We start from the raw sequence: 26,697 nt of genomic DNA, 5'->3' as shown, positions 1-26,697 counted from the left end.
ACACAGCTTCGAATCCCGGACCCATGCTTAAAAACCACTCACTGGTATTAAGCATGCTATAAATAAACTATAAAAAATAAAATAAATGAACTACAAAACAAATAGGGCAGTCAAGGGTTTCTTTGATTGAACTCCCTTGGGACATCGATCTTGAGAAGTGCGGAGCAGACAGTTGAATTGGATTAGTATCAGGTATAAAAAAAGAACAAAGGGGAGTAAATATCAGTCAATCAGTGTGATCTTTGAGTTGGGGGCGAGGCTGTTTTACAAACTTGTATTGAAGTGTAGAGCATGTAAGAATTGCATTTCGACTTTCCAACAGCCTTCTGCATCAAATATCTTCCAACAGACACTAAAAGTGGGCTTAAAGGTAATTGTTATCTTGGTGGATTGCTCACAGGTTAAGCCAATGTTCGCCTCTGACATGCAGCAAGCCTGCACTGTCGAAGTTCAAATCCTATCACTTTGTCTGCCTGGGGTTGATAAATTGTGTACCATTAAATTGGATAATAACTGCAGCTAATATTACAAGGATTAAAAGTGGCAAGCACCCGGCAGAAAGAACTATGTAAAAAGTTGATATTATTGTTTGTTTTACAAAACTGCACTCCAGGGTGGCATTACAAAGAGGAATCATGATGAATGGCAGTCTCTCGCTGCAGATACAACTCAGCACTCCATCCAGTTCTTTTAACATGTTTTAAAATGTTTTATTGTGCAATGGTTAGACAAAACCTTAAGCACATATCTCAACATAAAAACAATTTACAATTCATAAATTTCTATAATTTTCAATATTATATTCTTTACAATTAGCATCACATTTACACAATTTACATATTTCCTTATTTAAAACATATCTCCACATACATTTATTGAATTTTCCTATTTCATTGTCTAAAATGACTCACTGTCTTAAAAGACAAAACATCTCTTTATATAATAGTCATATTACTGTTTACCAGACAAGTCATCTCACTAAGATCCTAAGAATCATTGTATTACTATAAAATATCCAAATTCATCGAGTCACTGGAATCCTAAAATTCATAATATTGTTTTGAACCCTTTAAAATATCCAAATACCTCTCATAAGGCGCTTACGTTATAGTCTCTATCAGCTTCAGTGCCTCTTTCCAAACTTAAAAAGCTGCTGAGATGACAACAATTGATCTTGCACAGTATACATGGTTCCAAAATTGATCACTTCTTACGAACACCATGTGGTTTCGTTCCACTAAGTAGACTTTCTTATAAAAATCCATCATACTCATACAACTAGTGAGTAAGTGACGAGATGTCTCTAATTTCTGTTTACACAGCTTGAACAGTCTTTCCTCATGGGGAATACCACTCCACCTACCTAGGCGTTCATAAGTAGGTAGAATGTTAAACCTTAAATATGTTATAAAGTTCTTTATTTGTGAGTAAACAACTTTCATGAGGTATGTGCAGGGTTTATTGCGAGTGAAGCTCTGGCTTGAGTAGAAAGAATACATTTGTTTCCCTGCCAGCCTTATCTGGCATACATCTCTCTTCCACACTGTTTTCTATTTTAAAAGCTCAACACCCTTAGGATTTTCCATAACCTCATTAAGTGTCATACCAATAGAATATAAATGATTTTTTACAGAATTCTGCAGGTCTGTAATAAAATCATTGGGCCTAGACTTTTTTTTAACTTGGCAGATAGTGAAATTAGAGACCCCTGCTCCGAGGACAGCATAGAGCACCACAATTTACACCTGGCAAACGCCCATGTCGATCTTATAGATTGTACCCCTAGTTCCAATCTAAGTGCCTCCAACGGTACTGACTGGGGCACGTTTGGAATTGACCTAGGAATTTTCCCTTCCACCGTTTCTAGCCAGGCACTTTGGCTCTCAAGTTTTGACACTAACATCCCCTCTGTCCTCATTCTCCTTGACCTCTCCTCTGCCTTCGACACGGTTAACCTCGACATCCTGATTGCACATCTCCGTGACACCCTGGAAATCACAGGTCAGGCTCTGGCATGGTTAACCTCCTTCCTCTCCAACCGCCCATCCCAGGTGGAACTCTGGGCATTTCACTCGAATATCACTCTCTCAACGTGTGGCATTCCCCAGAGATCTTACCTATCCCCCTGGTTCTTCAATGTCTATATGGCTGCCCTGGCGATATTGTACAAAATTACGTACTCCCAAAACTTTGACCCCAAAATTCTGGCCCCCAATTTTCTGCATATATATGTGTTGGGGGGGGTAAAGTGAATAAATAATGTATAGGGTAAGGCAGGGGGTCTGTGGAGGTCTCCCCCCACATATATATTTGTGGAAAATTGAAAAAAAAAAAGAAAAGGGACTTTTGGGGGTCGAACTTGCGGTTCGGTAAAATCACATAGATCCGCCCTGGCACGTGTGATTGCCACTTTCACCTCTAACTTCCAGTGCTATGCGGGTAACATTCAACTATCTTTCAGGCTACCCTCAGCCGCCTCCTCCTCGCTCATATATGATTGCCTGTACGCTATTCAGTCTTGGTGTGCTGCAAACGACCTCTGCCTCAACGCCACTAAGACAGATCATTCGCATTGGGACTCCTGCTCCCACTTTCGCTCTGGCCGGCCTCTCTTGGCTCTGAGCCCGCACCCACCTGCGAAGCAAGAAACCTTTGGGTCATCTTTGACTCCACTCTCTCCTTCTCTTCTCACATTTCAGCCATCTCTAAAAAGTCTAAATATCAGCTACACCCCCTCAGAGGTACTCTTCTTTTTCTCACTTTCCCCAATGCTCACTGTCTCCAGAGCCCTGGTTCTCTCCATGCTGGACTATTACAACCTCCCTTCTTCTGCCCTGCACCCTCTGCAACTCATCCAGAACCGAGCCACAAGACTTATCCTTGGTCTCAAGTCCAGGGACGGCATCTCTCCAACGCTGATATCCCTTCACTGGCTCCCTGTGGTTTCAAGGATCAAATTCAAGACCCTTTCCACAAGGCTCATCTACCTCCAACCTTCTGCGAGTGAGCCGGTTCTCCAAGCAGAAATTTGGAGGGAGATCCTTATCCTCAGCAGGTGCCTCCCTCTGGAATAGCCTCGGCTTGAGCCAGATCTCCTTAAATTTCCGGAAACTCCTCAAGACTTTCCTCTTCTCCTCTTCCTTCTCTACTCAAAGTCTCACTGGTTCCCGGTACCCCAGCCAGTCCTCCCTCACACTTGCCTCAGGGCCCTACACCCTAACCACACTCAATGCATTTGAGAAATTAACCCAAGAGAGTGGCTCTCTCTGCACTTACCTCAGTCTCAAACGACAGGGTGCACTTGATCACCCCCTGTCACCCTCTGTCCACTTGCTCGATCTGCACGCACTGCGCCTGAAGATCTTCTGTCTGTTCTCCCTTGTCTTCACCCCTAAATTGCTCTGTTAAAACTGCAGAATCCCCATCAGACCTATTTGGTGTCTCCCAAACTGTTACTTTACGCACTTACTCTGCTTGTGCATCTCAGAATCTCAAGAGCTCTGAGTGCCTGTTTGTTTTTTCCCCATGCTCCTACCCTCCTTGAGCGCTTTGAAACACTTGCCTGTGTATAGGCGCTATATAAATAAACAATACCATACCATACCCATGTGCATTTAGAAATACTTCTCTGTATAATATCCCTGGGATAATGGATGTATTGTATACCGTAATACCTTCTACATTTGAACACCTGTTTTTATATATGAATTTCTTTACAATCCACCATTTACTCATAATTTTGGGCATGTAGAAATCCTTAAGGAACCTATTATTTTGGTGCAGTCTAATAGGAAAACCCAGATACATATATTCACTAACGCCTTCAATCGGGGTGTTATTTAGTCTCCAAACAAAGCCTGGATCCCGAGTTGCTGGCCTGCTTAAATGTAAGTTCTTTGTTTTATCAATGTTAAACACTATATCATTCTGTTTATTGCTTCAATCGACCGCTGTAAACCAATCTGTGTATGGTCCATTATAATGTGTCATCCGAATCGGTACACCTTCCAATGAAGGGGGAACATTTCGGACCTTATTTATTGCCTGTCCCTTATCAGCTGTGTATTATTTATATAGTATTGGGGCAAGCGCACAACCGTTTTTTAATCCCACGTTAGTCTCAATGCACTGTGTTAATTGTCCCATGCAGTTCGTGCAAATTCTGACCGTGGGATCCGTATATAGAGATATAATAAAAATGTAGTAATTTGTCACGTAATGCAGATCGGTTTACTGTGTCAAAAGCCCTCAAGAAATCTATAAAGCATACAAAGGAGGTGCTTACTTTTGGTATTCTCGGCCTTTGCTATTATACTTAGTAGTGTTCAGATGTTATGCACAGTCAAGTATTTTTCGCAAAAGCCAGTTTGACACATGTGTAAAAGTTCCTTTTATTCTACCCAAGCATTACGTTTTTTTTGAAGCAAGAAGGCAAAAATCTTCCCAATACTGTCTAACATGGCTAGAAGCCGATAGTTAGATGGGTTGCTCCTACAGCCCTTCTTAAAACACAGCAACCCGTTCCTATACTTTTATTTTAAAAAGAAACCGTTCTGGAATGGTTTAGTTTTAAAATAAAAGTGTAGGGAGAAGTTGAGGCTTGCACTTCAGTTCACTTCGCTGCACATTCCCTTAAATAACAGCTGTGTTTGTTTGGGGGTTTGCATTGTGTGTGGGTGGGGCGCAGCGATGGGGTTTGTGAAGAGCAGGGCAGACCGGCAGGTAACATAGCTCCACTACTTTTTTTCGTACACTTCGACCACTGCAGCAACCAAAATTGAAGTGCGCCCGCAGGGGGAATTATACCAGTTCCCCATACCTCTGAAAATAGTTCAAACAGGGCACTTCACCACATGTCTGGATTTGCTCTAATCACTATATTGGCCAATCCATCTGGTCCTGGAGCTTTTCAATTTTTTAGGGCTTTGACAATAGGAGGATATCTGTCTGATCAAAATCAATCACCCCCTTCACTTTACAGAGAGTCTCTTTATAGTTATTGTCCCGGGTAGGAACATTATAGAAGAGCGCCTTAGTAAAAGTCACCCAGTCGTCTTTAGTGACCGCAACATCGTTGCTTCTAGATTTTTCATTTAGGGATTGTCTGATAAATTACCAAAACCTCTTGTTATTATCCAATTTAAGTAGGTCAAATAGAAACATCCAATTGGCATTATTTAAAGTACCTCTATACATTTTCACCCAATTTTTATATTTGGTTGCCAATTTACTAATTATCTTTTTTTCTGTTCAGTCAATCCCGAATGTTTAGAAATTGCCATTCTAGAGGTTCTAAACTCATGTTTTCTTTTTTGTATAGCCCTGTCAAATTGTGCACTTCTTGGGCTCACACATGAAAAATGAAAAATTCCTCCGATACATACCGAGATGGTGCCCTAGCAAAGTTATCAAGGCTTTGAAATCCCACTCCCAAGTGTATTTACGGTGGCTAGACCATGTCCTGAGAAAAAAGTAGTTAGTCTTCTTACGTTTATATCTGAAAAAATAATACGGTTGCTTTGGTTATTAATGGGCAGCTTGAATCCTAAGGCGGTATGAGTGATGGGTTTAGCCATCAATAATAACAATTATATATTGTTATTATTATGCCTAAGGAGGTGTGAGTGATGGGCTTAGCCATCGGGGGATTCCATTTGAGGGTAGCATGGTCACTCAGAGCATTTTGTTCAACTTTCATAGACCTGCAACAATTTCACAACGATTGATCCACCAGCACATAATCTAAACAGGAATGAGAAATATTATTTGACCATGTAACCTGTATATTTTCCCAGCAAGTTCTTTGATATTTAAACATGTCAAATCATATGTTTGTATCAACCCACCCCATTTCATACATCTGGGAGAATAAGTTCCCATATATTTGGTTTCCTTTCTATCTGCATCATACTTGTCTTTAATCACAGGGTGACTATGTAACATAGGTGTGTTAAAGTCCGTTGCGATAATCAGAAGTCCTTTGGGACACAACTCCTCCCAATCACAAATCAGTTGCTTCATAATCTTACAAATGGTAGTGATTTCCTGGTCTTGGGCCACAGTGGGCATATGCACGTTAATGGCAAGGATAGGATTCAGTATTTGGTCTGGGAATGTAATTACTGCCGGTAAGATATAAGAGTTCTTACGATTGCGTGGGAAAGGCTGTAGATCGAGGTATGATCTGGCCTCCATAGCTAATCTACACTTTGGTCTGCCTCTGATCATTTTAATGGCCTTTCGATTCAGGATTTGGAAACCATCTAGGTGGAGGGGTTTAGAAAGCCAAGTCTTTTATAGGAAGAACATATCACAGTTCTGCAGATGGGAAATCCCCTCTTCATACTTAAGGAACAAACTGTGCCCCCTGGTATTCCAGCATAGCCAAGTGGCCACCCTTTGCTCGACAGAATTTCACTTGTTGCTCACCTTTAGCGTTTTGGGCAGCCATTGTACTCTACCCGCTTTTACACCGTTGCCTTGATTCATGGGTCTTAGTGACGCTCTCAGATTTGCTCTTTTTGCACCTGCTGCCCTCCCAGAATTTCCCCTATAGTTTTCCACTAGCATATAATGGTGCTGATGATCACTTGATAGATGTTTCCTACACACAGTTATTTCAAAGCCCAGTTTGTATAATTCATTAATGCTTGAGCACAGCGGGGCCACTGCCACCAGTGATATGAATTCGATCAGTGCCCAGTTATAGCAGTCACACTCTGGTAATTCAATACATGTCATATAATCAGTACTCGAGTCAGAGAGTTTCGCAATAAGAGACCATAACACCAATAGGTTAGATCGTTTCAAGAATGGGCTATTAAGTCCTGGGTTCAGTTCTGATATTTTTACCCATCTCCCTACCGGCAAGCGGTCCTATACTTCAGCGTTGGAGAACCCTTGGGCCGATTAGTTCTCGAGTTTTCCACTTTCAGAGAGCCTTTCACCAGCCCAGATCATGCTTTTGTACTACTCAGTATCGCTCCGCTGTTTCTCGGCCTTAGGACTACTCACCCCAGACAGACTGAGATAATCATTCATTGGTGTATGCTCCGAGATGTTCTTTCAGTGGTATTTGTTCACCCCTTTCTCGAACCATTGGGAGCTAGACAGCCATTTATAGGGCCATGCAATAGTACCACCCTGGTGGAGCCATCTGCTTGCATTTCTTTTCTTTGCCCCCTTTATTTGAAGCTGTTCCACCTGACTTCACCAATTTCTCATTGGCCCTATTTTTTTTTTAATTGATATAGTTGAAAAAACAACTTTTCAATATTTTTAGTTATAAAATGTAAAAATCTGAAAAATTGGATACAGTTGCATTGAATGTGACAATTCATATTTCATGATATTTACATGATATAAACAAAAACAAAAAAAATGAGTATCACATAGTATAAAACAACAAATCATCTCGATCATCGCAAGTAAAAATAAAAATAAAAAGGAAGAGTGAGATATGATTATCATTTGCAAAATCAACAAAGCAATCAAGCAATCAAAAGGACTTAGAAGGAAGAATGTTAGGATTGTTAGCTTTGGTATGCACATGTAATAATTCATCTGAGTTGGTGCTTCCTAAATCAAGTGCTATTAAGTAATTTACAAGTGCAATTCTGATTTTGTTCAAAGGGGTATTGTACAAAATGTGCCACAATTGTCCAGCAGTTGTAATTAAGAAACCCTCTAGATGGCATTTAAAATACTTTATATGATGATTTAACAAGGTGGGACAACTTGTTATCAAATGAAATAAGGTCTCTGGTTCATGCAAATTTTTACAAAAATGACAAATGTTTTGAGATGGAGAGATTAATTTCCATTTTGCTAGAATGGCTCTCGTGTAAACATTTAACCTAAATCTAATGAAAAGATCTCGATACTTTGCATCTGGGAATTGCAACATGTATGATTCCGGTGTTCTAGCTTTTTTAGTCAGTGTGCAAAAAACTTTCGAATGCTTAGTTTTGAGACATTGTGATTGTGTTGTGTTCCAGTCTGATATCATTATTTTTTCTTTTTCTTTTCAGGATTGTTAATCAATAACACTTCAGTAACATCTGATTCAAGTAAATATTTTCTAGTCTCAAATCGCCATTCTTTCATGTTTTTGTGGTCAGTCTCTTTCTTATATTTGGACAGAATGTTAAGTAGTGTGCCTTCTCTGGAGCGTATGATGCATTTTCGATAAAAACTACACATTCTCCACATGTACATGGCATACAGGGACATTAATCCTAATTCATAGCGCAATAAGCACATGGGTATAGATTTCGGTAAATTCAACAGTTTTTTTCAAAAAGACCCTTCTACCGTTGACCAGAAGGAGTGGTCACACCATGCTCTTGCGTCGGAACCATAAAGGACTGTCGGTATAGCTTTTTGGCAATAGAAAATCATCGCCGGTTTCAAGGAGAATTTACCATATTTATAATTGAGGATCCTTGCTTGTGAAGTTGCTGTGTTCATTTTGGCTCTGATTTCATTGTAGTATGGCACATCAGAAATGACATTGCTTGGGGGCGTGGCCAGCTACGAGACGATGCGGACGTGAATCTGCACCGCTCCGCGAGCTGCCACATAATCCTGAAACATCCCGCCTGATTTCGACAAGATGGACCAAAAATAAGCAAACGTACGGAATGCGGAGGATCTGCTCTATATCCTGGTAAATTTTGGGGACAAAACGCATACACGAGGAAGAGAAACATTGACTCTGGTTCGAGGCCACGTTTTGAAATGCTGCTACAAACAATGGCCGCTGCGTATCCCCTAGGCCCTGGCCGGGCCACACAGTGAGCTGCAACCACCCCCGCGAGGTTTGAGAAGACGGCGCTGAAACCGGTGACTCGTACCTGAACGCAAGTTGACCCTCCGCCCCCCCGCATGCATCGTCAAGCATGGGGCGGCGTGTATCGACAGCCAGTGTCCGCCGCCTGGGACCGCGAGCCAACACAGCTCGCGCTGCGGACGAGGGAGACTCACCATAGCATACTGCTGGAGACGCCACTGGAAGACGAAGAACCTGGGAGAATACAGTACGTTCCTGGGGCGGAAGCGGTGAGGCAAAGGAGCGGACTGTGGCTACAGCCATAACACGCTTCCTCCGTAACGCGGAGCTGGTGCCTAATAACTGTAAACTACCGTCTCATCCACCGCTACCTTGTCAGTGCTACGGGCGGTAGAAGCAGTCTCCCAAACAACGGAACTGAGCAGACGTGGGGCCATACCCCAGTCCGAACATTGCCCACACCAACAGCTCGCCAATAGAAGCAAAGAGCGGGAGAAGAGACCAGCATAAGACTGCCCCGGTTAGCCTGGCGAAACAACCCTGGGCGACCCGCGAAAACACCGGCACCGAGCGTTCGTCCTGTGAAGCTGTCAAACCGCCTGGGAGCATCTGTACCCTGGCGCAACTGTGCGACCTATCCAAGTGTGTGCGGCCACTACGCATCTCACTAAACTACTGCAGTGGCCCTGGGACACATCGGAGAAAATGGGGAAAGATAAAGCTAAGAAACTCACGACACAGAGCAGAATGGAACAATATACAATCCCTTCGACACAGGTCCCCGACTACCATCCGGTCACCCTGGAAGAAGGACAACCGGGTAACGCAATCTCCCTGAGGGACATCATGGCCGCCATTGCAGACTCCCGCACGTCAATGGAGCAAAAAATGGATGCGATAAGCCTGGACGTGTCCCTCCTCAGACACGATCTCCAAAAGCTGACGGCGCGAACTGGCGAAGTCGAACAGCGCACCTCGACTACAGAAGATGGAGTACGAGACATGCAACACCAGCTCAGAAGCGTTACTTCGAAACTCAAACTGCTGGAAAGCCGAGTTGAAGGCGGTGAGGGCCGCTCAAGGCGCAATAACGTGCGCATAATTGGCATACCTGAGAAAGCTGAAGGCCCCTGCATGGAGCTCTTCCTTGAACAATGGCTAACAGACCTATATGACCTGAGCTCCTTCTCCAAGTTTTTCTCTATAGAACGAGCACATAGAGTACCCACGGGTAGACCAACGCCTGGGGCGCCACCACGCACAGTAATTGCGAGATTCTTAAATTGCAGGGACCGAGACGCCCTACTGCAACTGGCACGGACCAAAGGCCTGATCACCTTTAACGGCTCCAGGATCGCCTTCTTTCTGGACTACACAAGAGAGGTGCAGAAAGCGAGGCAGTCTTTCCACCAACTTAAAAAGCACCTGCAAACATTGGGGGTCAAATATGGCCTACTTTTCCCAGCACAGCTTAAGATTTACCACAAAGGCACATCAATCCATTTCAGTGATCCGAAGAAGCATGGCAATGGGCGGAACAACATATAGAGAGGGACTGGTCAACTCCCCGAGCCAGCAGGGGAAGAAACAACAGACCGCCCCCCGACCAACAACATGCACCCCGACCGCCCCCGGAACAAGACCTACCGGAGGACAACGATGGATGACCCCTGTCACCACTCCTGGCGACACCCAGCGGTATACCAGTGAGTACACAATGCACTACCCTAACACAATCCACAAACCGTACCTGCTGACACGAATCAACACAATCCCTAAATTTGCAGCCACGGGGTCGACTCGCAGCCACACGTTAGAGGGCCCCCCACCCTCTAAGAGACACATCAGAGAGTAGCCCCAGCGGTGCTAACCCCTGATTGCACACCGCCAGGGACTAGCATACATACACAAGTTGAGTTTATTGCATGTAAGGTGTCCAGTTGACACCCATGGTTTTCTAGGTTCGGGCGACCGATGCTTCTAGTTGGGAGGAGTATGGGGTGGGGGGTAACGGGTTTGTTAAGTTTCATTACACACGGGACACGTCAGACACGAAACATATCAGGACCAATCAGTATGAGCATAATTTATGGCCACAAGCTCGCGAGACGCGACACATCGTCATCTGCAGCACACGTATCCACTCCCACAAGCAGACATGGCATCACATAACAACACTGCTCATACCCTCAGAACACTCCGGCTCATGACGTGGAATGTCAATGGCCTTGGCAACGCTATCAAACAGCGCCTGGTTAGGCAATTCCTTAATAGACGGGCACCAGACATAGTGCTTCTGACTGAGACCCATCTTGCGGGCACGGAATGCACCCTGTTCAAACGCACAAACTACAAGCTGACACTCCACTCAGGCTTCACGATGGGATCAAGGGGAGTCATGGTCCTGTTACAAAAAAACCTTCCTTTCCAACTCACCACAGTGCGCCTGGACACTGGCGGCAGATACGTATATGTGACGGGCAGGTTGTGGGATCAATCCATCGCACCGTTAGCCACCTACGCACCAGCAACCCAACTGGACCAACTGCTCACAGACATTGCCCCGCTGATCACGAACGACACTTCCAACCTGCTGGTTCTGGGTGGAGACTTCAATGAAGTCATGAACGTAACTTTAGACCGCTCACATTTACGCAACAGGAACCCCAACGCAACTACCCGACTCGCCACATTCACCAATGCTCTGGGTCTATGCGACACATGGAGAGAACTCCACCCAGACACTAGGGAATACTCCTTCCATTCAGGGGCACATGCCTCCCTATCTAGGCTGGACTACTTTTTCGTCCCGGCCTCTGATTTACACAAGGTACAGGAAGCAGACCTGCTCCCTAGAGGCATATCTGACCACTCCCCGCTTGAACTGAAAATCACAACATCCAGGCCGATTCCCCCGCCGAGCTGGCGACTAAATTACTACTACTTGGGGGACCCCGAGTTAGAGGATAAACTCCAGGAGAGCACAAACACATACTTTGAGCTTAATACACAGTCTGCTTCTAACCCTGAGACACTGTGGGAAGCCTACAAGTCAGTGCTAAGGGGCGAGCTAATATCATGGACGACTGCCCAAAAAAGAAAGCATCTTAGCAAGATACTTGAAGCAGAACAGCAAGTGAAGCAGGCAGAGGAAAAGCACATAAACGAAAACACACCGGACACAGACCGCACCCTGCTTCGAGCACAAAAGAAGCTCCAAAATAAAGCAATGGATAACGCAAGGCACGCACATACTGCGATGCGAGCGAGAATCTATGAAACGGGAGACAAAGCTGGGAAGATGCTGGCATGGCTCGAAAGGAAAGAGCAAGGGCGCAGCCATGTCTTGCGGCTGGAGACAGGAGAGCAAAACACTTGTGTAACGGACCAGGACATAACACAAGCCTTTGCAGAGTACTACGCAGAACTCTATGAGGCACCCAGGACTCTAATGGATGCCTCGATCATGGAGGAAATAGCCATCCCTACCTTAAATGCGGCGCAGCAGGAACTACTGGAGAGAGACGTCACGGAGGACAAGATTCTAAGCGCCATAATCCAGCCTCCAAACCGGCAAATCCCCAGGTCCCAACGGCTTCCCGATCGAGCTATGGCGGAAGGTGGGGACCAATGTGATCGCTCCGCACCTGTTACGGATGTACCAGTATGCACGTGAAAAGGGCATTCTCTCACCTGACCTATGTGAAGCAACGATAATAGCGATACCCAAACCGGAAAAACCCCCCCGAAACCTGCAGTTCATACAGGCCTATCTCACTTATCAACAGCGAAACAAAGATACTCGCCAAAATACTTGCAGACCGCCTCCAACAGGTCATTCCCTCTCTGATACACCCGGAGCAGTGTGGCTTCATGCCAAAGAGATCAACACGAATGAATCTTTATAGAATATATTCAGCCCTGGAAAGAGCCCACAGCATACAAGGCCCCTTGGCCTTACTTGCAATTGACTTTGAGAAGGCCTTTGACTCAGTGAGATGGGAGGCCATCAGGGACATAATGCACCGTATGGACTTTGGCGAGAACTTCATAAGCTGGGTACGCCTACTATACAACTGCCCAACCGCCAGAACCAGGATCAATGGATGGCAATCAGATCCCTTTGGGCTGGGGAGAGGAACGAGGCAGGGCTGCCCACTGTCAGCCATGATCTTTGTGATCGCAATAGAACCCCTGGCGATTCTCCTGAGAAACACACCTGCCTGGGAAGGCTTCCGCTGGTCAGCAACCTGGGAGGACAGAGTATCACTCTATGCTGACGACCTGCTCATCTATCTGAAGGACCCAGCCAACTCCTGTCCCAGAGTTACGAGCATACTGGAGCAATATGGGGCATTCAGTGGCCTACGAGTGAACTGGGCCAAATCCATCCTATTCCCTATAGGGGCTGCGCCTGCAACCAGTGCAATGAACGGCCCCTACCAGATCGAAATGGAGCAGTTCAAATATCTTGGGATACGTATCACGCAACAACTTGCATACTATACATCCCTGAACCTTGCCCCACTCGTAACAAGATTCGCAGAAGACACCCGCAACTGGATCTCATTGCCATTGACATTGTTGGGTAGAGCTGCACTATTCAAAATGATTGCCCTCCCCAAATTCTTGTACATCCTGCAAAATGCCCCTCTATATATCCCGCAGCAAGAATTCCATAAGCTCGAAGGCATCCTCAGAAAACTGCTATTGGGGGGGGGGGCGCATCCGCAGATCGCTCTTTCCATGCTCCAAAGGTCCGTATGGGTAGGAGGGATTGGACTACCCAGGCTGCAATCATACTACTGGGCCGGCCAGCTGACAGTGGTCAATGACATGCTGCCTGGAGATGGGACACTTCCGCACATCAAGGCAATTAACCCCCACAACACAACAGCACCATTAGAACATCTCTACGGAAGCCTGGGTCGCCCACCGAAACCAGATATGGCGACACACATTGTGAGAATATGGAAAGAGGTACACCGACACCTAGGATGGGATGGGAAACTGACACTGGCCCAACCCCTATGGAACAATTGCCATCTTCCTGAAATACAAAAGCTACCAAGATGGCCCGAATGGGTCCAACGAGGAATCACCACCGTCGGGGCTGTGCTGCGGGAGGACAAACTTGCACCATTTGAAACATTGCAAGAGGAATTTTCCCTCCCAGCCATAGAAAGATACCACCACACGCAATTGCAACATGCGTGGAGCACCCACCAACAAAATACACGGAACATACCGGAAAGCTCCCCCCTTGAATGCAATATGGTGTCGGACCAGGTGAAACGGAAAGTCACCTCCACCTTGTACAATGTGATTACATCCTTTGCGACACCAGAATTGACCAGCCTGAAGACCAAATGGGAACGGGACGTGGGACCGCTCCAGCCGGAAGACTGGGTGGAGGCCCTAATGTACCTGCGCGAGGTAACCATCTCTTCAAGACTCAGGCTGGTCCAACTAAAGATCCTGCACCGCGTCTACTACCCAAGAGTCGCCCTTTTCCGCTGGGGGGAAGACGATAGACGCACGCTGCCTGCGATGCAAGCGTGAGGAGGGCACATTCTTCCATATCCTATGGGAATGCAATAATATCCAACAACTCTGGCAGAAATGCTGTGACAAACTATCCAGCGTTATAGGCAAGACAATAGTCAGATGCCCGAAACATCTCCTTCTGGGGATCTCTAATGAAACCGACCTGTCCCGGTATGATAAGATACTCTGCACCACTGCAACGGCCGTGCTCAGGCGGAATATAGCACAACTGTGGGGCGCAGAACGCATTCCGGACTATGACCAATGGGTCGTGGATGTGGACATCTGCGCTGACATGGAACATCGTGTATATGCTGCAAGGGGCTGCCCGCAAAAAGCGAACAAAATATGGAGTCGCTGGGCAGACGCCAGCTAGAAGGCAGGTGTGCCACGGCAGATGCTAGGCACGGACAGGGCCGCATGATGCTGAATGAAGCGAGCCAGGAACATACTGATTGTGCCACGAGTAACTCCTGCTTTGGCAAAGTCTGATGGATGACTAGACAGCAGTCCCAGTTATCAAGAGTTTTCTTTTCTTCTCTCTTCTTTCCTCTCTTTTGTTGTTTTTAGTTTTTTACCTGCTTCTCTCTCCTCTCCTGACCTCCTCCTGAAAATGTTGATTGTATGACTGCACCCTTGCTCCCATCCCTGATACACAGAGAGATGCATGTACTGTTAAGTTGTTTTCCTATGTTTAAAATCAATAAAGTCTTTGATCAAAAAAAAAGAAATGACATTGCTTAAATTTAAACCCAAATATTTGTATTTTGACACAATCTCTAATGGTTTCTTTTGCAAGCACCATGACTGACAAAACCTTCTCTTTGCATTATTAGTTGTTATAATCATAACTTTGGATTTATTCAAATTTACGGTCAACTTATTGATGGTAACATAGTTATTTAGTTGGTCCAGCAACATTTGAAGACCTCTAGCTGTTTTTGCGAATAGCACGAGGTCATCAGCATATAGTAGTTAGGGGATCGTATGATTAGCCAGACGAGGGGAATCAGATGTTATATTTATGAAGTGATTTATAATATCAGCTATGTAGAAGTTGAACAAGGAAGAGGCCAAAAGGCAACCTTGTTTTAGACCTCTATATGTGTATATACACCTGGATAGTTTGCCGTCCATTGAGAGTCTTATTTGGATTGAGGTGTTGGTGTGAAATTCACGTATCCAATGTTGAAGATGAATCAAACAGTTACTCCTCTCTAACTTGTCAAAAAGCAGCTCTCTGGATATTGAGTCAAAAGCGGTTTTCAGATCAATAAAAGCCATGAATACAGGTTGTTTTAGCTGCCACTCTTTATGTTTAGTGGCATGTAAGATATGTAAATTAATAGACGTCCCCAATCCAGCAATGAACCCTGTTTGGTAGGGATCATTAATGTTGGATTTGTTTGATCATGCTACAAATTCAGCCAAAATTAATCGGGCGAATAGTTTCCCACGCACATCCAATAAGGCTATCGGTCTGTAGTTTTTGGGATCTTGTCTATTGTGCTTCTTGTAGATGGGGAGGATTGTTGACTTTCGCCATGACTGAGTTATTCGTTGGCATATGATCACTTGCTGAAATATGATTCTTAGTATGTTAGCCCAGGCTTCTAGTTGGACCTTTAGCATAATATTAGATAGGCCGTCCGGACCTGGGCTTTGGAGACACTTAGTTTCTTTATGTTTTCTAAGATGTCAATGGGGTCTATTTTCAAAAGAGGTACATTTTGCAGAGGCATATAGACAGGTTGATCGGCCCATGGAAAGTCAGCATAGATTGAGCTGTAATACGCCACCCAAGCTTCCTCGGATACTGCATTGAGTTGAATGATAGATTGTTGGGGGGGTGTAGGTAGTTTTAATTAAATCCCAAATCATAGCTGAACTTTTCGAGGCTTTGGTTTGCAACATTAGTTGTGCATCTTTGAGTTGCATGCTAGCTTTAGGCTGTTTTTGCCAATTCACGTATCTGTTTTTGAGTGTTTTTGTTTGCGGGAGTCTCTGGTCGAAAGGTAGATGATGTAGATCTCGAATTTGTTTCTTCATTAGGGCTTTTGTTTGTTTAACTAAGTTGTCCGGAACATGCTTCTGATGCTTTCTTGTGTTATATTAATGTTAGTGCTCATGTTTGTTTTTTGTTCAAATATTCGTAAGGCCGCAACATAGGCTCCATCTCCGATGACGATGTCTGGACATAAAATATCCGGAGGAAAGGATATCACTTGAAGTAGGGATTTTAATTTCAAAGTCGTCCATTTGTATTTGATGCTTGTTGCTGCAACTGCTATTTGAGTGTTGTAATTTTCACGTGCAGTTGTTAAAGAGGAAATCAGCCAAGACCAGGTCATCTCCAGGATGTCATGGTCACTAATGTTTTGTTCGATAACATTAAAGGAAGTGAGGCAGGCATGAAGATTGGCGTCAACAAATATGTAATCTATGAGAGAAGCTTGTTTGCCTTTTTTCCAGTGTTCTTGGGCAGAACGTCATTTTGTATGGATCCATTCACCATGAACAGGCCTCTCTCTTTCATAAGATGCTTCCATTTTTTATTGATTGTTGATGCTTGTTACCTGCTTTTCTCAAGCAGTTCATGTTTAGATCCCCTGCTATGATGATGTGATCTATGTGAGGATCTGCAGTAATGATGTTCAGGCATTTTTCTATGTCTTCATAAAACTGTTTGTCTTTTATAGCCACATGATTCCAATATAAGTTTAAGCAGGCTATTTGTTTTGCGTGAAAAGTAATTCGGACTAGTTGTATATAACTACTTGGGGCTACCCAGGTTGTTACAGCTAGATTTTTATTGTTCTTTATTGCTGTTAAGAGCCCAGCCATGGGTCTTCCTCTAAGCACATTAGAGGCTGGATTTAGCACTAATTGATGGTTATACCAAACTGGTGGATTAGTTAGCCACACTTCTTGAAGAAGCACAATGTCATATTCCACCAGTAAACTCATCGAGGATGTTGCTAAATGTTTGTTCCCACGAGTATTCCATGAGGCCAAGGTTAGATGAATTTGTGAAGTTGATTCAGGTTGTTATTGCTGATCCTTCATTGGTTGCCTGTTTGGGAAAGATACTGTTCGCATATCATTCTGATTTATTGAGGAGCAAGAAATTGTCATTGCTGTAGATAGCCAGGGATTTTCTAGACTTGGATCACTGATCTTAAAAGAGCTCTGAAGGTCTTCTGAAGATGTATCAATCGTGTTCAATAACATAAAGCCCAGTTGATAAAGTTCATATCTGGCCTGCCATATAGTATTTCTTACCAAGCCTGACGACATCCATAATTTTACTACAAGCGTGTCATAAGGATGAATACATTCTACTTGGGCTATGTCAGTTGTGGTTACATCTTGTAAATTAGTTATGTTACCCATGAGGTTCAAGACTGAAGCTCTGTTAAGGTCATATTTTTTGTAGTCACTGCTGCAGCTCTGAAGTATTAGGCTGAAGCATGCTGCATTTTGGTGTCTGTTTCGTAATGTATTCATCTTAGAATTGCTTATCTGATTTGTTTGAAGTGGTTCTTTGCTCGAATTAATCACCATGTTCTTTGAAAAAGTTTCATCAGAATTCTGTTGAAAGGTCACATGTTTGTTGATATTTACATTTGGTTGAGAAGAATGTGAATCACTTTTCAATTGTGTCTGATGCTTGGTGAATTGCAATGGACATGACATAAATATATTAAAAGATTTCTGGATTTCTTCTCTTCTTTTCTCTAACGTTGTTGAAGATGTGTCCTCCAATTGTTTCGCGGTCAACGATTGTTGAATCTTTAGTGCTGGCTGAAGGTTAGATATGACAGCAGGTACAGGCACAGCTGTTAAAAGGCTCTGTTTTCGTGCTTCATTAATCAGGTTATCCAGTGGAGGATATGTTAGGTTGTGATGCTGGAAATGCATCTGAGGGACAGGGCCTCTGAATCCTTGTCCTTTTACTGCTTTTTACCGTGTGTTCTGTTATGTTTTCTGCCCCGGAGTCCATGTAGGACTCCTGGCAGTGCAGCTCTCTCTTTTGGTTTGGTGAACAGACCCATGGGATACCCTTATGGCACCCATGGGTAGGGGTACAACCCTGTGCCCCTAGTGTATGTTTTTGGGCACCTGTGGGTGGCCCCAGAGCAGGGTATGGGCTGGTGGCAGCTCCGTGCTGAAATTGACAGGTGCTCCGGGTGTCCTCCATTTTGGGATACCCAGGCCCTGCCATTGGGATCTGTTGATTCCTGATAGGAAACAAGATGGCCCCTGTGGCCTCTCGCTTTCTATTGCCTGTTAACTTGTTTTCCCAAAGTCCTGGGAAGCCCTGTCTCTGTCCCTTCCCCCTGACTGGCTGTTGGGTGGAAGTTCCATATATGGTGTTGTTGTGAAGGCCCAGCTAGACTAGTTGGAGCCTTCCCAGTGTCTGTATGTTGTGGGTACCTCCTGTGGGTGGGACCTGGGTGAATGGAGTGTGTGACCAATATACACTCCTTGTTGTGGTTGTCTGGTTTCTGGCATGAGAGACAAAGACTGAGACAGCCCTGTCCGAAACTGGCCTGAATGCAGTGTGTAGTGTTGAATGGCTGGGTACTTGTCCCAATCCACATTTCTTGTTGCGAGTGTCTGGAAGGGAGGAGTGTGGCCTGAATTCACTGTGTGCCTGATTGGCTGACTGACTGCATGAATGCCCTTCTGTATGATTGGCTGCTGAGTGTGTGCCAGCAGTGTGGATGAGAGACAGGATAGTATATCTGGCGACCTCTCACCACTGGAAATGTGTTCAGAAGGAACCATTGGTTCAGAAGCGACCATTGTGTTCAGAAGCAGCCAGGTGTTCAGAACGTTCGGGAACGTTCAGAAGCATCCTGGAGTGGAGTCTCCACTCTAAGAGTAACTGGAACTGCTTCTCCTCGACGTCCAGCTGGAAGAAGAAGACTTGCTGTGGCATTTGCTTCGACCGATCCGAAGGCTGACGAGATCGTCGAGGGCTGACCCGAGAGAGGACCTGGTAAGGCGCCCTCTTCCCGTGCTCCGAGGGACCATCGAGCACCGCTCCATCTTCGCCGAAGCGCCCTGGAAGACAGACCCTCGAAAGGCTGTCGACCCGAGACGGGACCGCTGAGGAGATCGAAGTGAAGCACCCGGACATCGACGCCGTCGAAGTCCATTGCCGTCGACCAGGGTTCGCAGGTTTGTGTAACCGCTGGAGGCCCGTCGAAGTTGTGTTGCCCAGCCGTGGGAACCACTTGACGCTGTGCCGCCGACAACCGGAGCCGTCCACTCCTTTGCCTAAGAACATTCAATCGAAGGACTCTCTCGACCGCATCGTCGACCGCTTATCCTGCCGGAGAAAGTCGAGGACGACCAACGCGCCGAGGAGAAACCTGCCGGTGGGTTTCCCGCCACCCGACGACCTCAAAGACTCGAACGGCTCGACGCCCTTGCTGGGCCTCCGTCTCTACAATCTTTGCGGTCCAGAACTATTGTCGCCGAGGTGCCCCGCATGCCTTGCAGGACGCCGACGCTCCGACGCCGACGAGCACCGCTCGGACGAAGCTGCCGCCTCATCGACACCGTTCTACCTCGTTTGTCGACGGACGTTCGACGCCCCGTGCCTCCCGCTTGAAAGGGAAGGCATTCAAGAAGGGCCGTCGATTCCCCGTCGCCGAACAGCGAGTTCCTCGACGTTTGTCGACGCCTCTTCAAGGAGCTCCACTCCACCAGGTACATTGGGGGGGTAAAAACATTATAGGAGAGAATAAGACTTGCAGAGCAATATATGGACTGGGCGTGCGCTATATCTTGTTTTACAGGTTGCCCAGGTGGGGGGATGTCCACACAGAACTGTGCCTAGTAGTAGAGGCCAGTATTCTGCCTATTGCTCACCCATCTTATTTTCTCTCCTCTCTCTATTGCTGGTTTCACTCTATTGGTCTGTGTGACATTGTACAGGATTGTTCATGCACTTTAATGAGATCTAATACAAAGGGTGGTACCACTTTAGGATTGTATATATTTGCCATTGTTGATTTTTCCAGAGTACAAAGTGAGTTATTATGATAAATGTACATAACCTTGAATATTGATTATATAAAGACTGTGTTCTAACCAATACAGAGTGTGGATATTCCTTTGTGGGGGCTTGGGGACTACACTGTACTTAAGAACCAGCCTGCATCACCTCCTGAGAAGCTAGGCCTTGATTGCTCGACCATTGCTACCGTAATAGAGAATCTTGGCTGGGGTCTCCTGTGCCTCTCCTCCACCATATAGGGAGCAGAAGTACAGACACCCCCCACCGGTCGTTGAGGCCCTTCTTTCACATAGGTCCGCATCAGTTGCAGTCTTATTGAGCGTACTGCTCAAATTCAATTTTGGTAAGGAAGCTTTGAGCTTAGATAGTGTTGCATACTTTCTGATGATAGCAGCTTTCCTTTCTTTTGTTCTCCTATCAGGCATAGGAATTGATTTGATGAAATGCTGAGTGGTATTTTTCTTATGCGCCTTCATGATTTGTTGATTTTTGTTTTTTTTTAGCGATGCTCCGTTATTTGGTGTGTCTTTTCATTCGCCTTTTGGGATAAATATGTAGAAAGGAACTTTATTTAGTGTGTTCTGATCTGTTGAGGTTTCTGAAATGATCTCGGGAGGTAACAACTCAGGTAACTGAACTACTTCAACTTCTAATTTATCATCATGAACACAATTTGTCTTCAATGGTTTTTTAAACGTTTTTTTTGTTTACCATCTGTAGTTTTTCAGTGTCCATTGTCTTCGGTGCGATTTCATTCTTAGTTTTGCTCGGTTTTGTGTCTTCAAGATTTCCTGTGCTCGTCTTGGAGAGTTCCTCTGCATGCAAATGTTGCGTGTTTCCACTAGCTCTCTCTAAGTCTGTAGGCAGAAAGTGTTGTTGAGTCATTGCAGATACTTCTGCCATAGATGGTGCATGGCGTTTGGTTTCCAATAACTCTTTTAAGAGGAAATTCTGATCAATAGGGCATGAATCCAAGGTTTCGTAGAGTTTGGCCAAAGAAAATAGGGCTGTGTTCATGGCTTGTAGTGTTAGGTCTGATGAAGAAGAGGCATTTGGAGAAATCATTGGTTGAGGATGGAATGGAAAAGGTTTGGATTGTCTTGGAATAGGTTAGGTATAGGAAATAGATAAAACAGAAGACTCATTGGGTGAGTGGGTGAACATAACAGGCGACTGAGATAGATGTACATAATCTTGCGACTCATTAATTTCTTTAGATGGTGCTGGAAATGATTGACAAGTATGAGCTTTGGTTGGTGTTATGATAGGTATTTCCATTGGTTCTTCTATAGCAGGACTAGTGTGTTGTTCGTCCGGTGTAACCAAGTTTGTTTGGTCATCATTAGATTTCACATGAATTTAAACTAACGTTACAGGTCTGCTTATAGAAGGCAGAGCAAAATCACCCAGGAGATTTTTTCAGAAAACGCTACTAGTAACGAATCCGACGGCGTGCACAGATCAATCTGGGGAGTTGCCAACATTTTCATGGACGTATCAATTGTGCCTGTCAAAGACACAGGAATAGAGTTTGTAGTTTCAGGCACAATCTTTACTTTTGTTTGTATTTTGTCTGGGTAAAACTTGCGTATGTCTGTTAAACAGGACGTTGATTTTGCACGTCCTGCTAATTTGTTTGTATTAGATCGAGTTAAACGTTTCGGTGTTTAATTATTAGAAAATAAAGCTGCGGCCACCTGATCAGGCGGCGGCATGTTAGACATGAGAGTATATAGTTTTACCATATGCTTTTGCAGTTATCATAATTAAATGGTAAGCAAAAAGCAACAAACAAATATAGCTTGACAATCACAAGAAGTAACTCAAATGATTTCACTTTTTAGGTTTGTTCGAATGAAGAAAATGAAAATACACAATCAATTACACGTAGTAGGAAAAATAAATTACCTATCCTCCACCTCCACGCCCTCCAGGCACAACAGCAATAACAGCCCTTATTGAAGCCCTTGCTCGAATGCGCCCTATGGGGGGCTGCCTTGGTGTATTGTCACCTATAGGGTCCAGCTCTGACTGTTCTTCAAAATGTGTCAGGGACTTTTCCATGTCGTGTCTACGCCTCATTTTCCCCACAGTTGGTTCCTCCTCCTGATCGAAGTTTAGCACCTTCTTTCTTCTTTCCTCCACTGAGCATGTTATGTCAATGGGCAATGCTGATATTTTATCAGCCTCCATGCCATTAACAATCAAAATAGTTGTCTCTAGTGGTTGCGCTGATACAATTCTTACTGCCGCAAGCAGCCCCACCAGTTTAGTGATGGTCATAGAGGGGATAATACACACCTCCAGTAATGCCTCTACCACTCTTGTCAAGATCAATTTCAAGTAACGTTGTTCTTCGGCAATGGTATTACAGAGGGCTTCTATCTTTGCTATGCAAGTTGTAAAAGATCTCAATTGTGCGTGGTCGTTTTCCATTTCCTTACCAAAGAAAATTGCCTTGGATAGAGAAATACTTTCATCCTCACTAGAGCAGTACGAAGAGTCTGTCGTTGAAACCAGCCTACTTAAGTCTGGACTGACAGACAGATTAGAGCCAATAATATTTCCCAGGTCCTGTTCGACTTCATTGTAGGGTTTAGCTGGTCCTACAGAAACCCACCGAAATCCCAAGCATAGATTCAAAAGACATAGATTATTATCGATTGAGTCTGATCCATGGCTTAAAGCCACTTGAGTATCCATATTTGCTTCTATAATCAGATCAGTAAAGCTGGGTTCAGGGAGTTTTGGATTAGAGGCAGCTTGCAGAAACCCCAATATTTTGGGCTGTGACATAACCTTCCTGGTGGATTTATTTTTCTTGGCTTTTGAGATGGAAAATGACCCGAAACATTAGGGCTGCATGCTCTTTTGCTGGTTTTCTCACTGTGTTCTGCATGGTGTATTTTCTCTGTCTGCTCATTTTCATCCTCTCTTGGATGAAAAGGCCCCTGTTGTGTCAGTAAGATATAAGTTAGTGTTCTTCAGTTTTATTACTACAGTCTCCATGGCACCAGGGGTTCAGAGGGCGTCTTGCACTGGTTCCAACGAGACTCAAACCAGCCACCTGCTCACAAAACCATTTCGATGCGGTCGTCCACCACCATCAACCACCTCAAACACTTCTCCTCACTTCGCTACTCCCTATCTCCCACAGCCGCCACCGTGCATGAGCTCTGGGGTGCTGGATGCACTCGCTGTGCTCAACACTGTAGCATTCAGAGGTGAGGGGTTCCTCCCCCATGCGCAACAGTAGTAAGCATGGTCCTATTCCTTTGACACTTACTGCAGCTAGGGTGCAGAGATAGTTGCCTTAAACCTCGGCAGCCTCTTCACTCTGGCAAAAAAGCAAAAACCAGACTGAGGGACAGCTAAGATGCAGCCGAGACTCCGATCTCCGGATTCCAACAGCATTCCCGGCGAGCTTCCCTCTTCAAAGTTAGAGTACGAGACATAGTGAGCGCAATGTGAGGTAAGAACGTCAAGCCACACTGCAATCGCTCTCGTTCTCGTTCTAACGTGCAGCCGCTTCCGACGTGTCACCACTCGTTGTGCCACAACTAGGAATTACTATGACATACAGATGATGCTTAGCAAGTCCACATCCAGTTCTAGCTTTGTTCAGATGAAAACATTGAAGGACATTCAACTGCATCTCTCAAATGTAATTCAAATCACTGCAGTACATGCCTCATCTCAGAGAGAGAGAGAGAGAGAGAGAGAGGCTGCACTATGGTAACCACACTAACATGCCTCACGAGAATTGGCATTCATGATGCACCTCAAACTGCATAAAGATGACCAATGTTATTTCAGCAATAACATACTTGTCTCCAATTTACAAACTTCAAATTCATGTGCCTTTTTCACAGGGTATCCAAAGTTAAAACAACAACAAATGTATCCATTACACACTTGCACATACCACAGACTTAAAATGTGCGATTGCACATTTGCGTTGGTGTCAGATCTTCCCTGGCAAAAGAATGTATATGCCCCAGGGTGGCTGGAATCACATTGGACAGGAGGGCTCCACCATTTTGTGTTAGGCCTCTGCTTATGGCCGTTCATTTTAGCTGCAGTGAGGTAGTTACTAAATACTGGCCATGCAGCCATACCAGGATAAGGCAAGAGAACAGGCTATAGTAACAATTGGAAATGTGTCCTTCTTACAACTCCCACCATCTTTTTCTTATAGCGCACTGTATTTTGAATATTTATTAAAAGGTTAACGCTGCCTGTTAAGAAGTAGGAGAGAGGATCAAAAATAATAACCATACTGCTCACATCAGTCCTGGAAACACAAACAAATAAAAGCACAAGAAAAGAAACTGACTTGAATCAAACATGATCAACGACACCCAAATGAGACAAATAACTATAATTGCAATACCGCAAGAAAAGTGACTAAAAATACAATCCCACTTACTGTTATCTTCAAAAGCACTCTAAAATATTCCGCGTTGCCTGAGCTGTGGGGGAACCTTACCGTGGGTTGGAATGGGAGAGCGGGTTCATTTCCTTCTGATAGTGGCGGCCTTGATTGGCAGGCTAAGAAAGACAAAGGGAGCAGCCGTGAGAAAATGACTTTGCAAAGAGTCTTTCATGACATCTAAAACTATTTCCATTAAGCAAATCCTTCAGGACATCAGATATATTTTCGAAACCCAGTTCATTTGAATTATACAGTCCTTGTCATTCCACTGGGACTTAACATTCAGGGATAATACTGTTAAATCTTTAGGGACTGCTGAACAAAAGACCATTTTAAAATGAGATGTTATGGACTGATAAGCACATAGAGTACAAAACACTGTATTTTATGACAGATTTACGATTTTCAATATGCATACTCTTTTACACATCCTGGAATCCGAGGCCATTTTACACTTTAAACATTGTTTTCTGAATTTTACGAGAGGGCTAAAATCATGATATTTTCATGTGTTGGGTTAAAAGGAACGCGGTTTGAATAAACAACGTAATTGTCTCTGGAAGGAAAGAGGTTTTAAGAGACAGCAGAGCAGTCTATTTATTAACCACGGTATCTTCAAAACAGTAGACTTGTTTTGGCAGGCTCAGCAATATGGGTGAATAAGTAACAGTGACAGTCAGTTGTAAATGTGTTATTTTGTGTAAAGACATTAGACATGTTTGAACACGCCAAGTCGTTTGTGTGAACACTCCCTTAAAAGCACCCGTTGCTCTCTCTAGTGTGACGCCTGAGGTCACTGCTGCCTAATGAGTAAAACGGCTTCAGCTACCTTGTATTGCTTATATCCAGTACACATACCAACTGTTCCTGCACACACAGTGGGGCCTATATTACAGGCTGTTATTTTCCATTCATCCAATATAGGATGCCCAGAGCATTTCAGCTTGACAGCCAGAATTTTCGAGTTGTTTGCTTACCTAAACATAACATAAACTGAGGTTTTGGGCCTGTAAATTATTTTATTCAAGACCCCTCTTCAATGGTTGACTTTTCCTTGTGGCATGCAACCATCACACACACACTGACATGAGTAGGACACTCAAACAAATTGACCATATTCAGCAAAAAGCCTCTCTAAGATCGTCTATCCCAGTTTGTGGAGTAGACCTCCCACCCCGTTCTGTGGTCTGCCATCTGCACAAGCAATCGTGATTGGCTGAGGCCTTCAATCAATCACCTCTGCGCAGTCCATCCGAACATTATGCCTGGTCAATTTTCCTTTAGGACTACCAGTCATAAAGCATAAGAAGGAACAATTAACAACTGGATTAAAAGGAAAAAAGGCCCCAGGGTGAAATATTACACAGAGGTTTTGTGTGTACTATATGAGTAGGACCCACATACATTGTTTAACGTGTGTTGTTTTTTTATGTGTTGTATTCTTACACCCTGTTTTATGAAATATGATCATTTTATGTTTGTTTAATAAGTTGTTTTGATTAATAAAATGTGTATTAGCATATATGAGAACATAGTGATTTTTGGCACATTTGTCTTCCTGGTCAGCCAGTGTATAGGCAATGTTGACATATATCTTCTTTTTGTAGAATGAAATGAATATAGACATAGATAGGCTTGTGGACACTCGTTTTCTTTTCAACATGGGTCAGAGAGGGAATATCTCCTAGCAGGGAGGTCGCACACCTGAGCGTCTTTTGCTGAGAGAGTCAAGCTTAAGATGTTCTGTGTTGCACATCAGAATGTTTACCTCGAAGGACACGGTTTCCTTATTAAGAAACTGTCCTGCTGAGCTCAGGAAACACCCTCGGGTCATGTCTCATAAAAGTACAAACATTCCATAGTCCATATGCAGGCAGCCACTCTATTCAAGTT

At 44.4% G+C, this 26,697-nt stretch overlaps 1 protein-coding gene across 2 annotated transcripts in view; it reads right to left on the bottom strand.

Moving 5' to 3' along the window:
• The window catches only part of CFAP20DC (CFAP20 domain containing), a 2,832,435-nt gene that overhangs the window by 474,360 nt on the left and 2,331,378 nt on the right, over positions 1–26,697 (bottom strand). For both annotated transcript variants that reach the window (XM_069643752.1, XM_069643753.1), the window contains exon 16: positions 24,859–24,920. In XM_069643752.1, the coding sequence (XP_069499853.1) occupies positions 24,859–24,920 (62 nt within the window). The remainder of the gene's footprint in view (positions 1–24,858; positions 24,921–26,697) is intronic.

Source organism: Ambystoma mexicanum, chromosome 2p (assembly GCF_040938575.1).
Source record: "Ambystoma mexicanum isolate Mex_15411 chromosome 2p, UKY_AmexF1_1, whole genome shotgun sequence".
Lineage (NCBI taxonomy): Eukaryota > Metazoa > Chordata > Amphibia > Caudata > Ambystomatidae > Ambystoma > Ambystoma mexicanum.
Note: the sequence above shows the minus strand (reverse complement) of the source record. Positions and strands in the feature narration are given on the sequence as shown.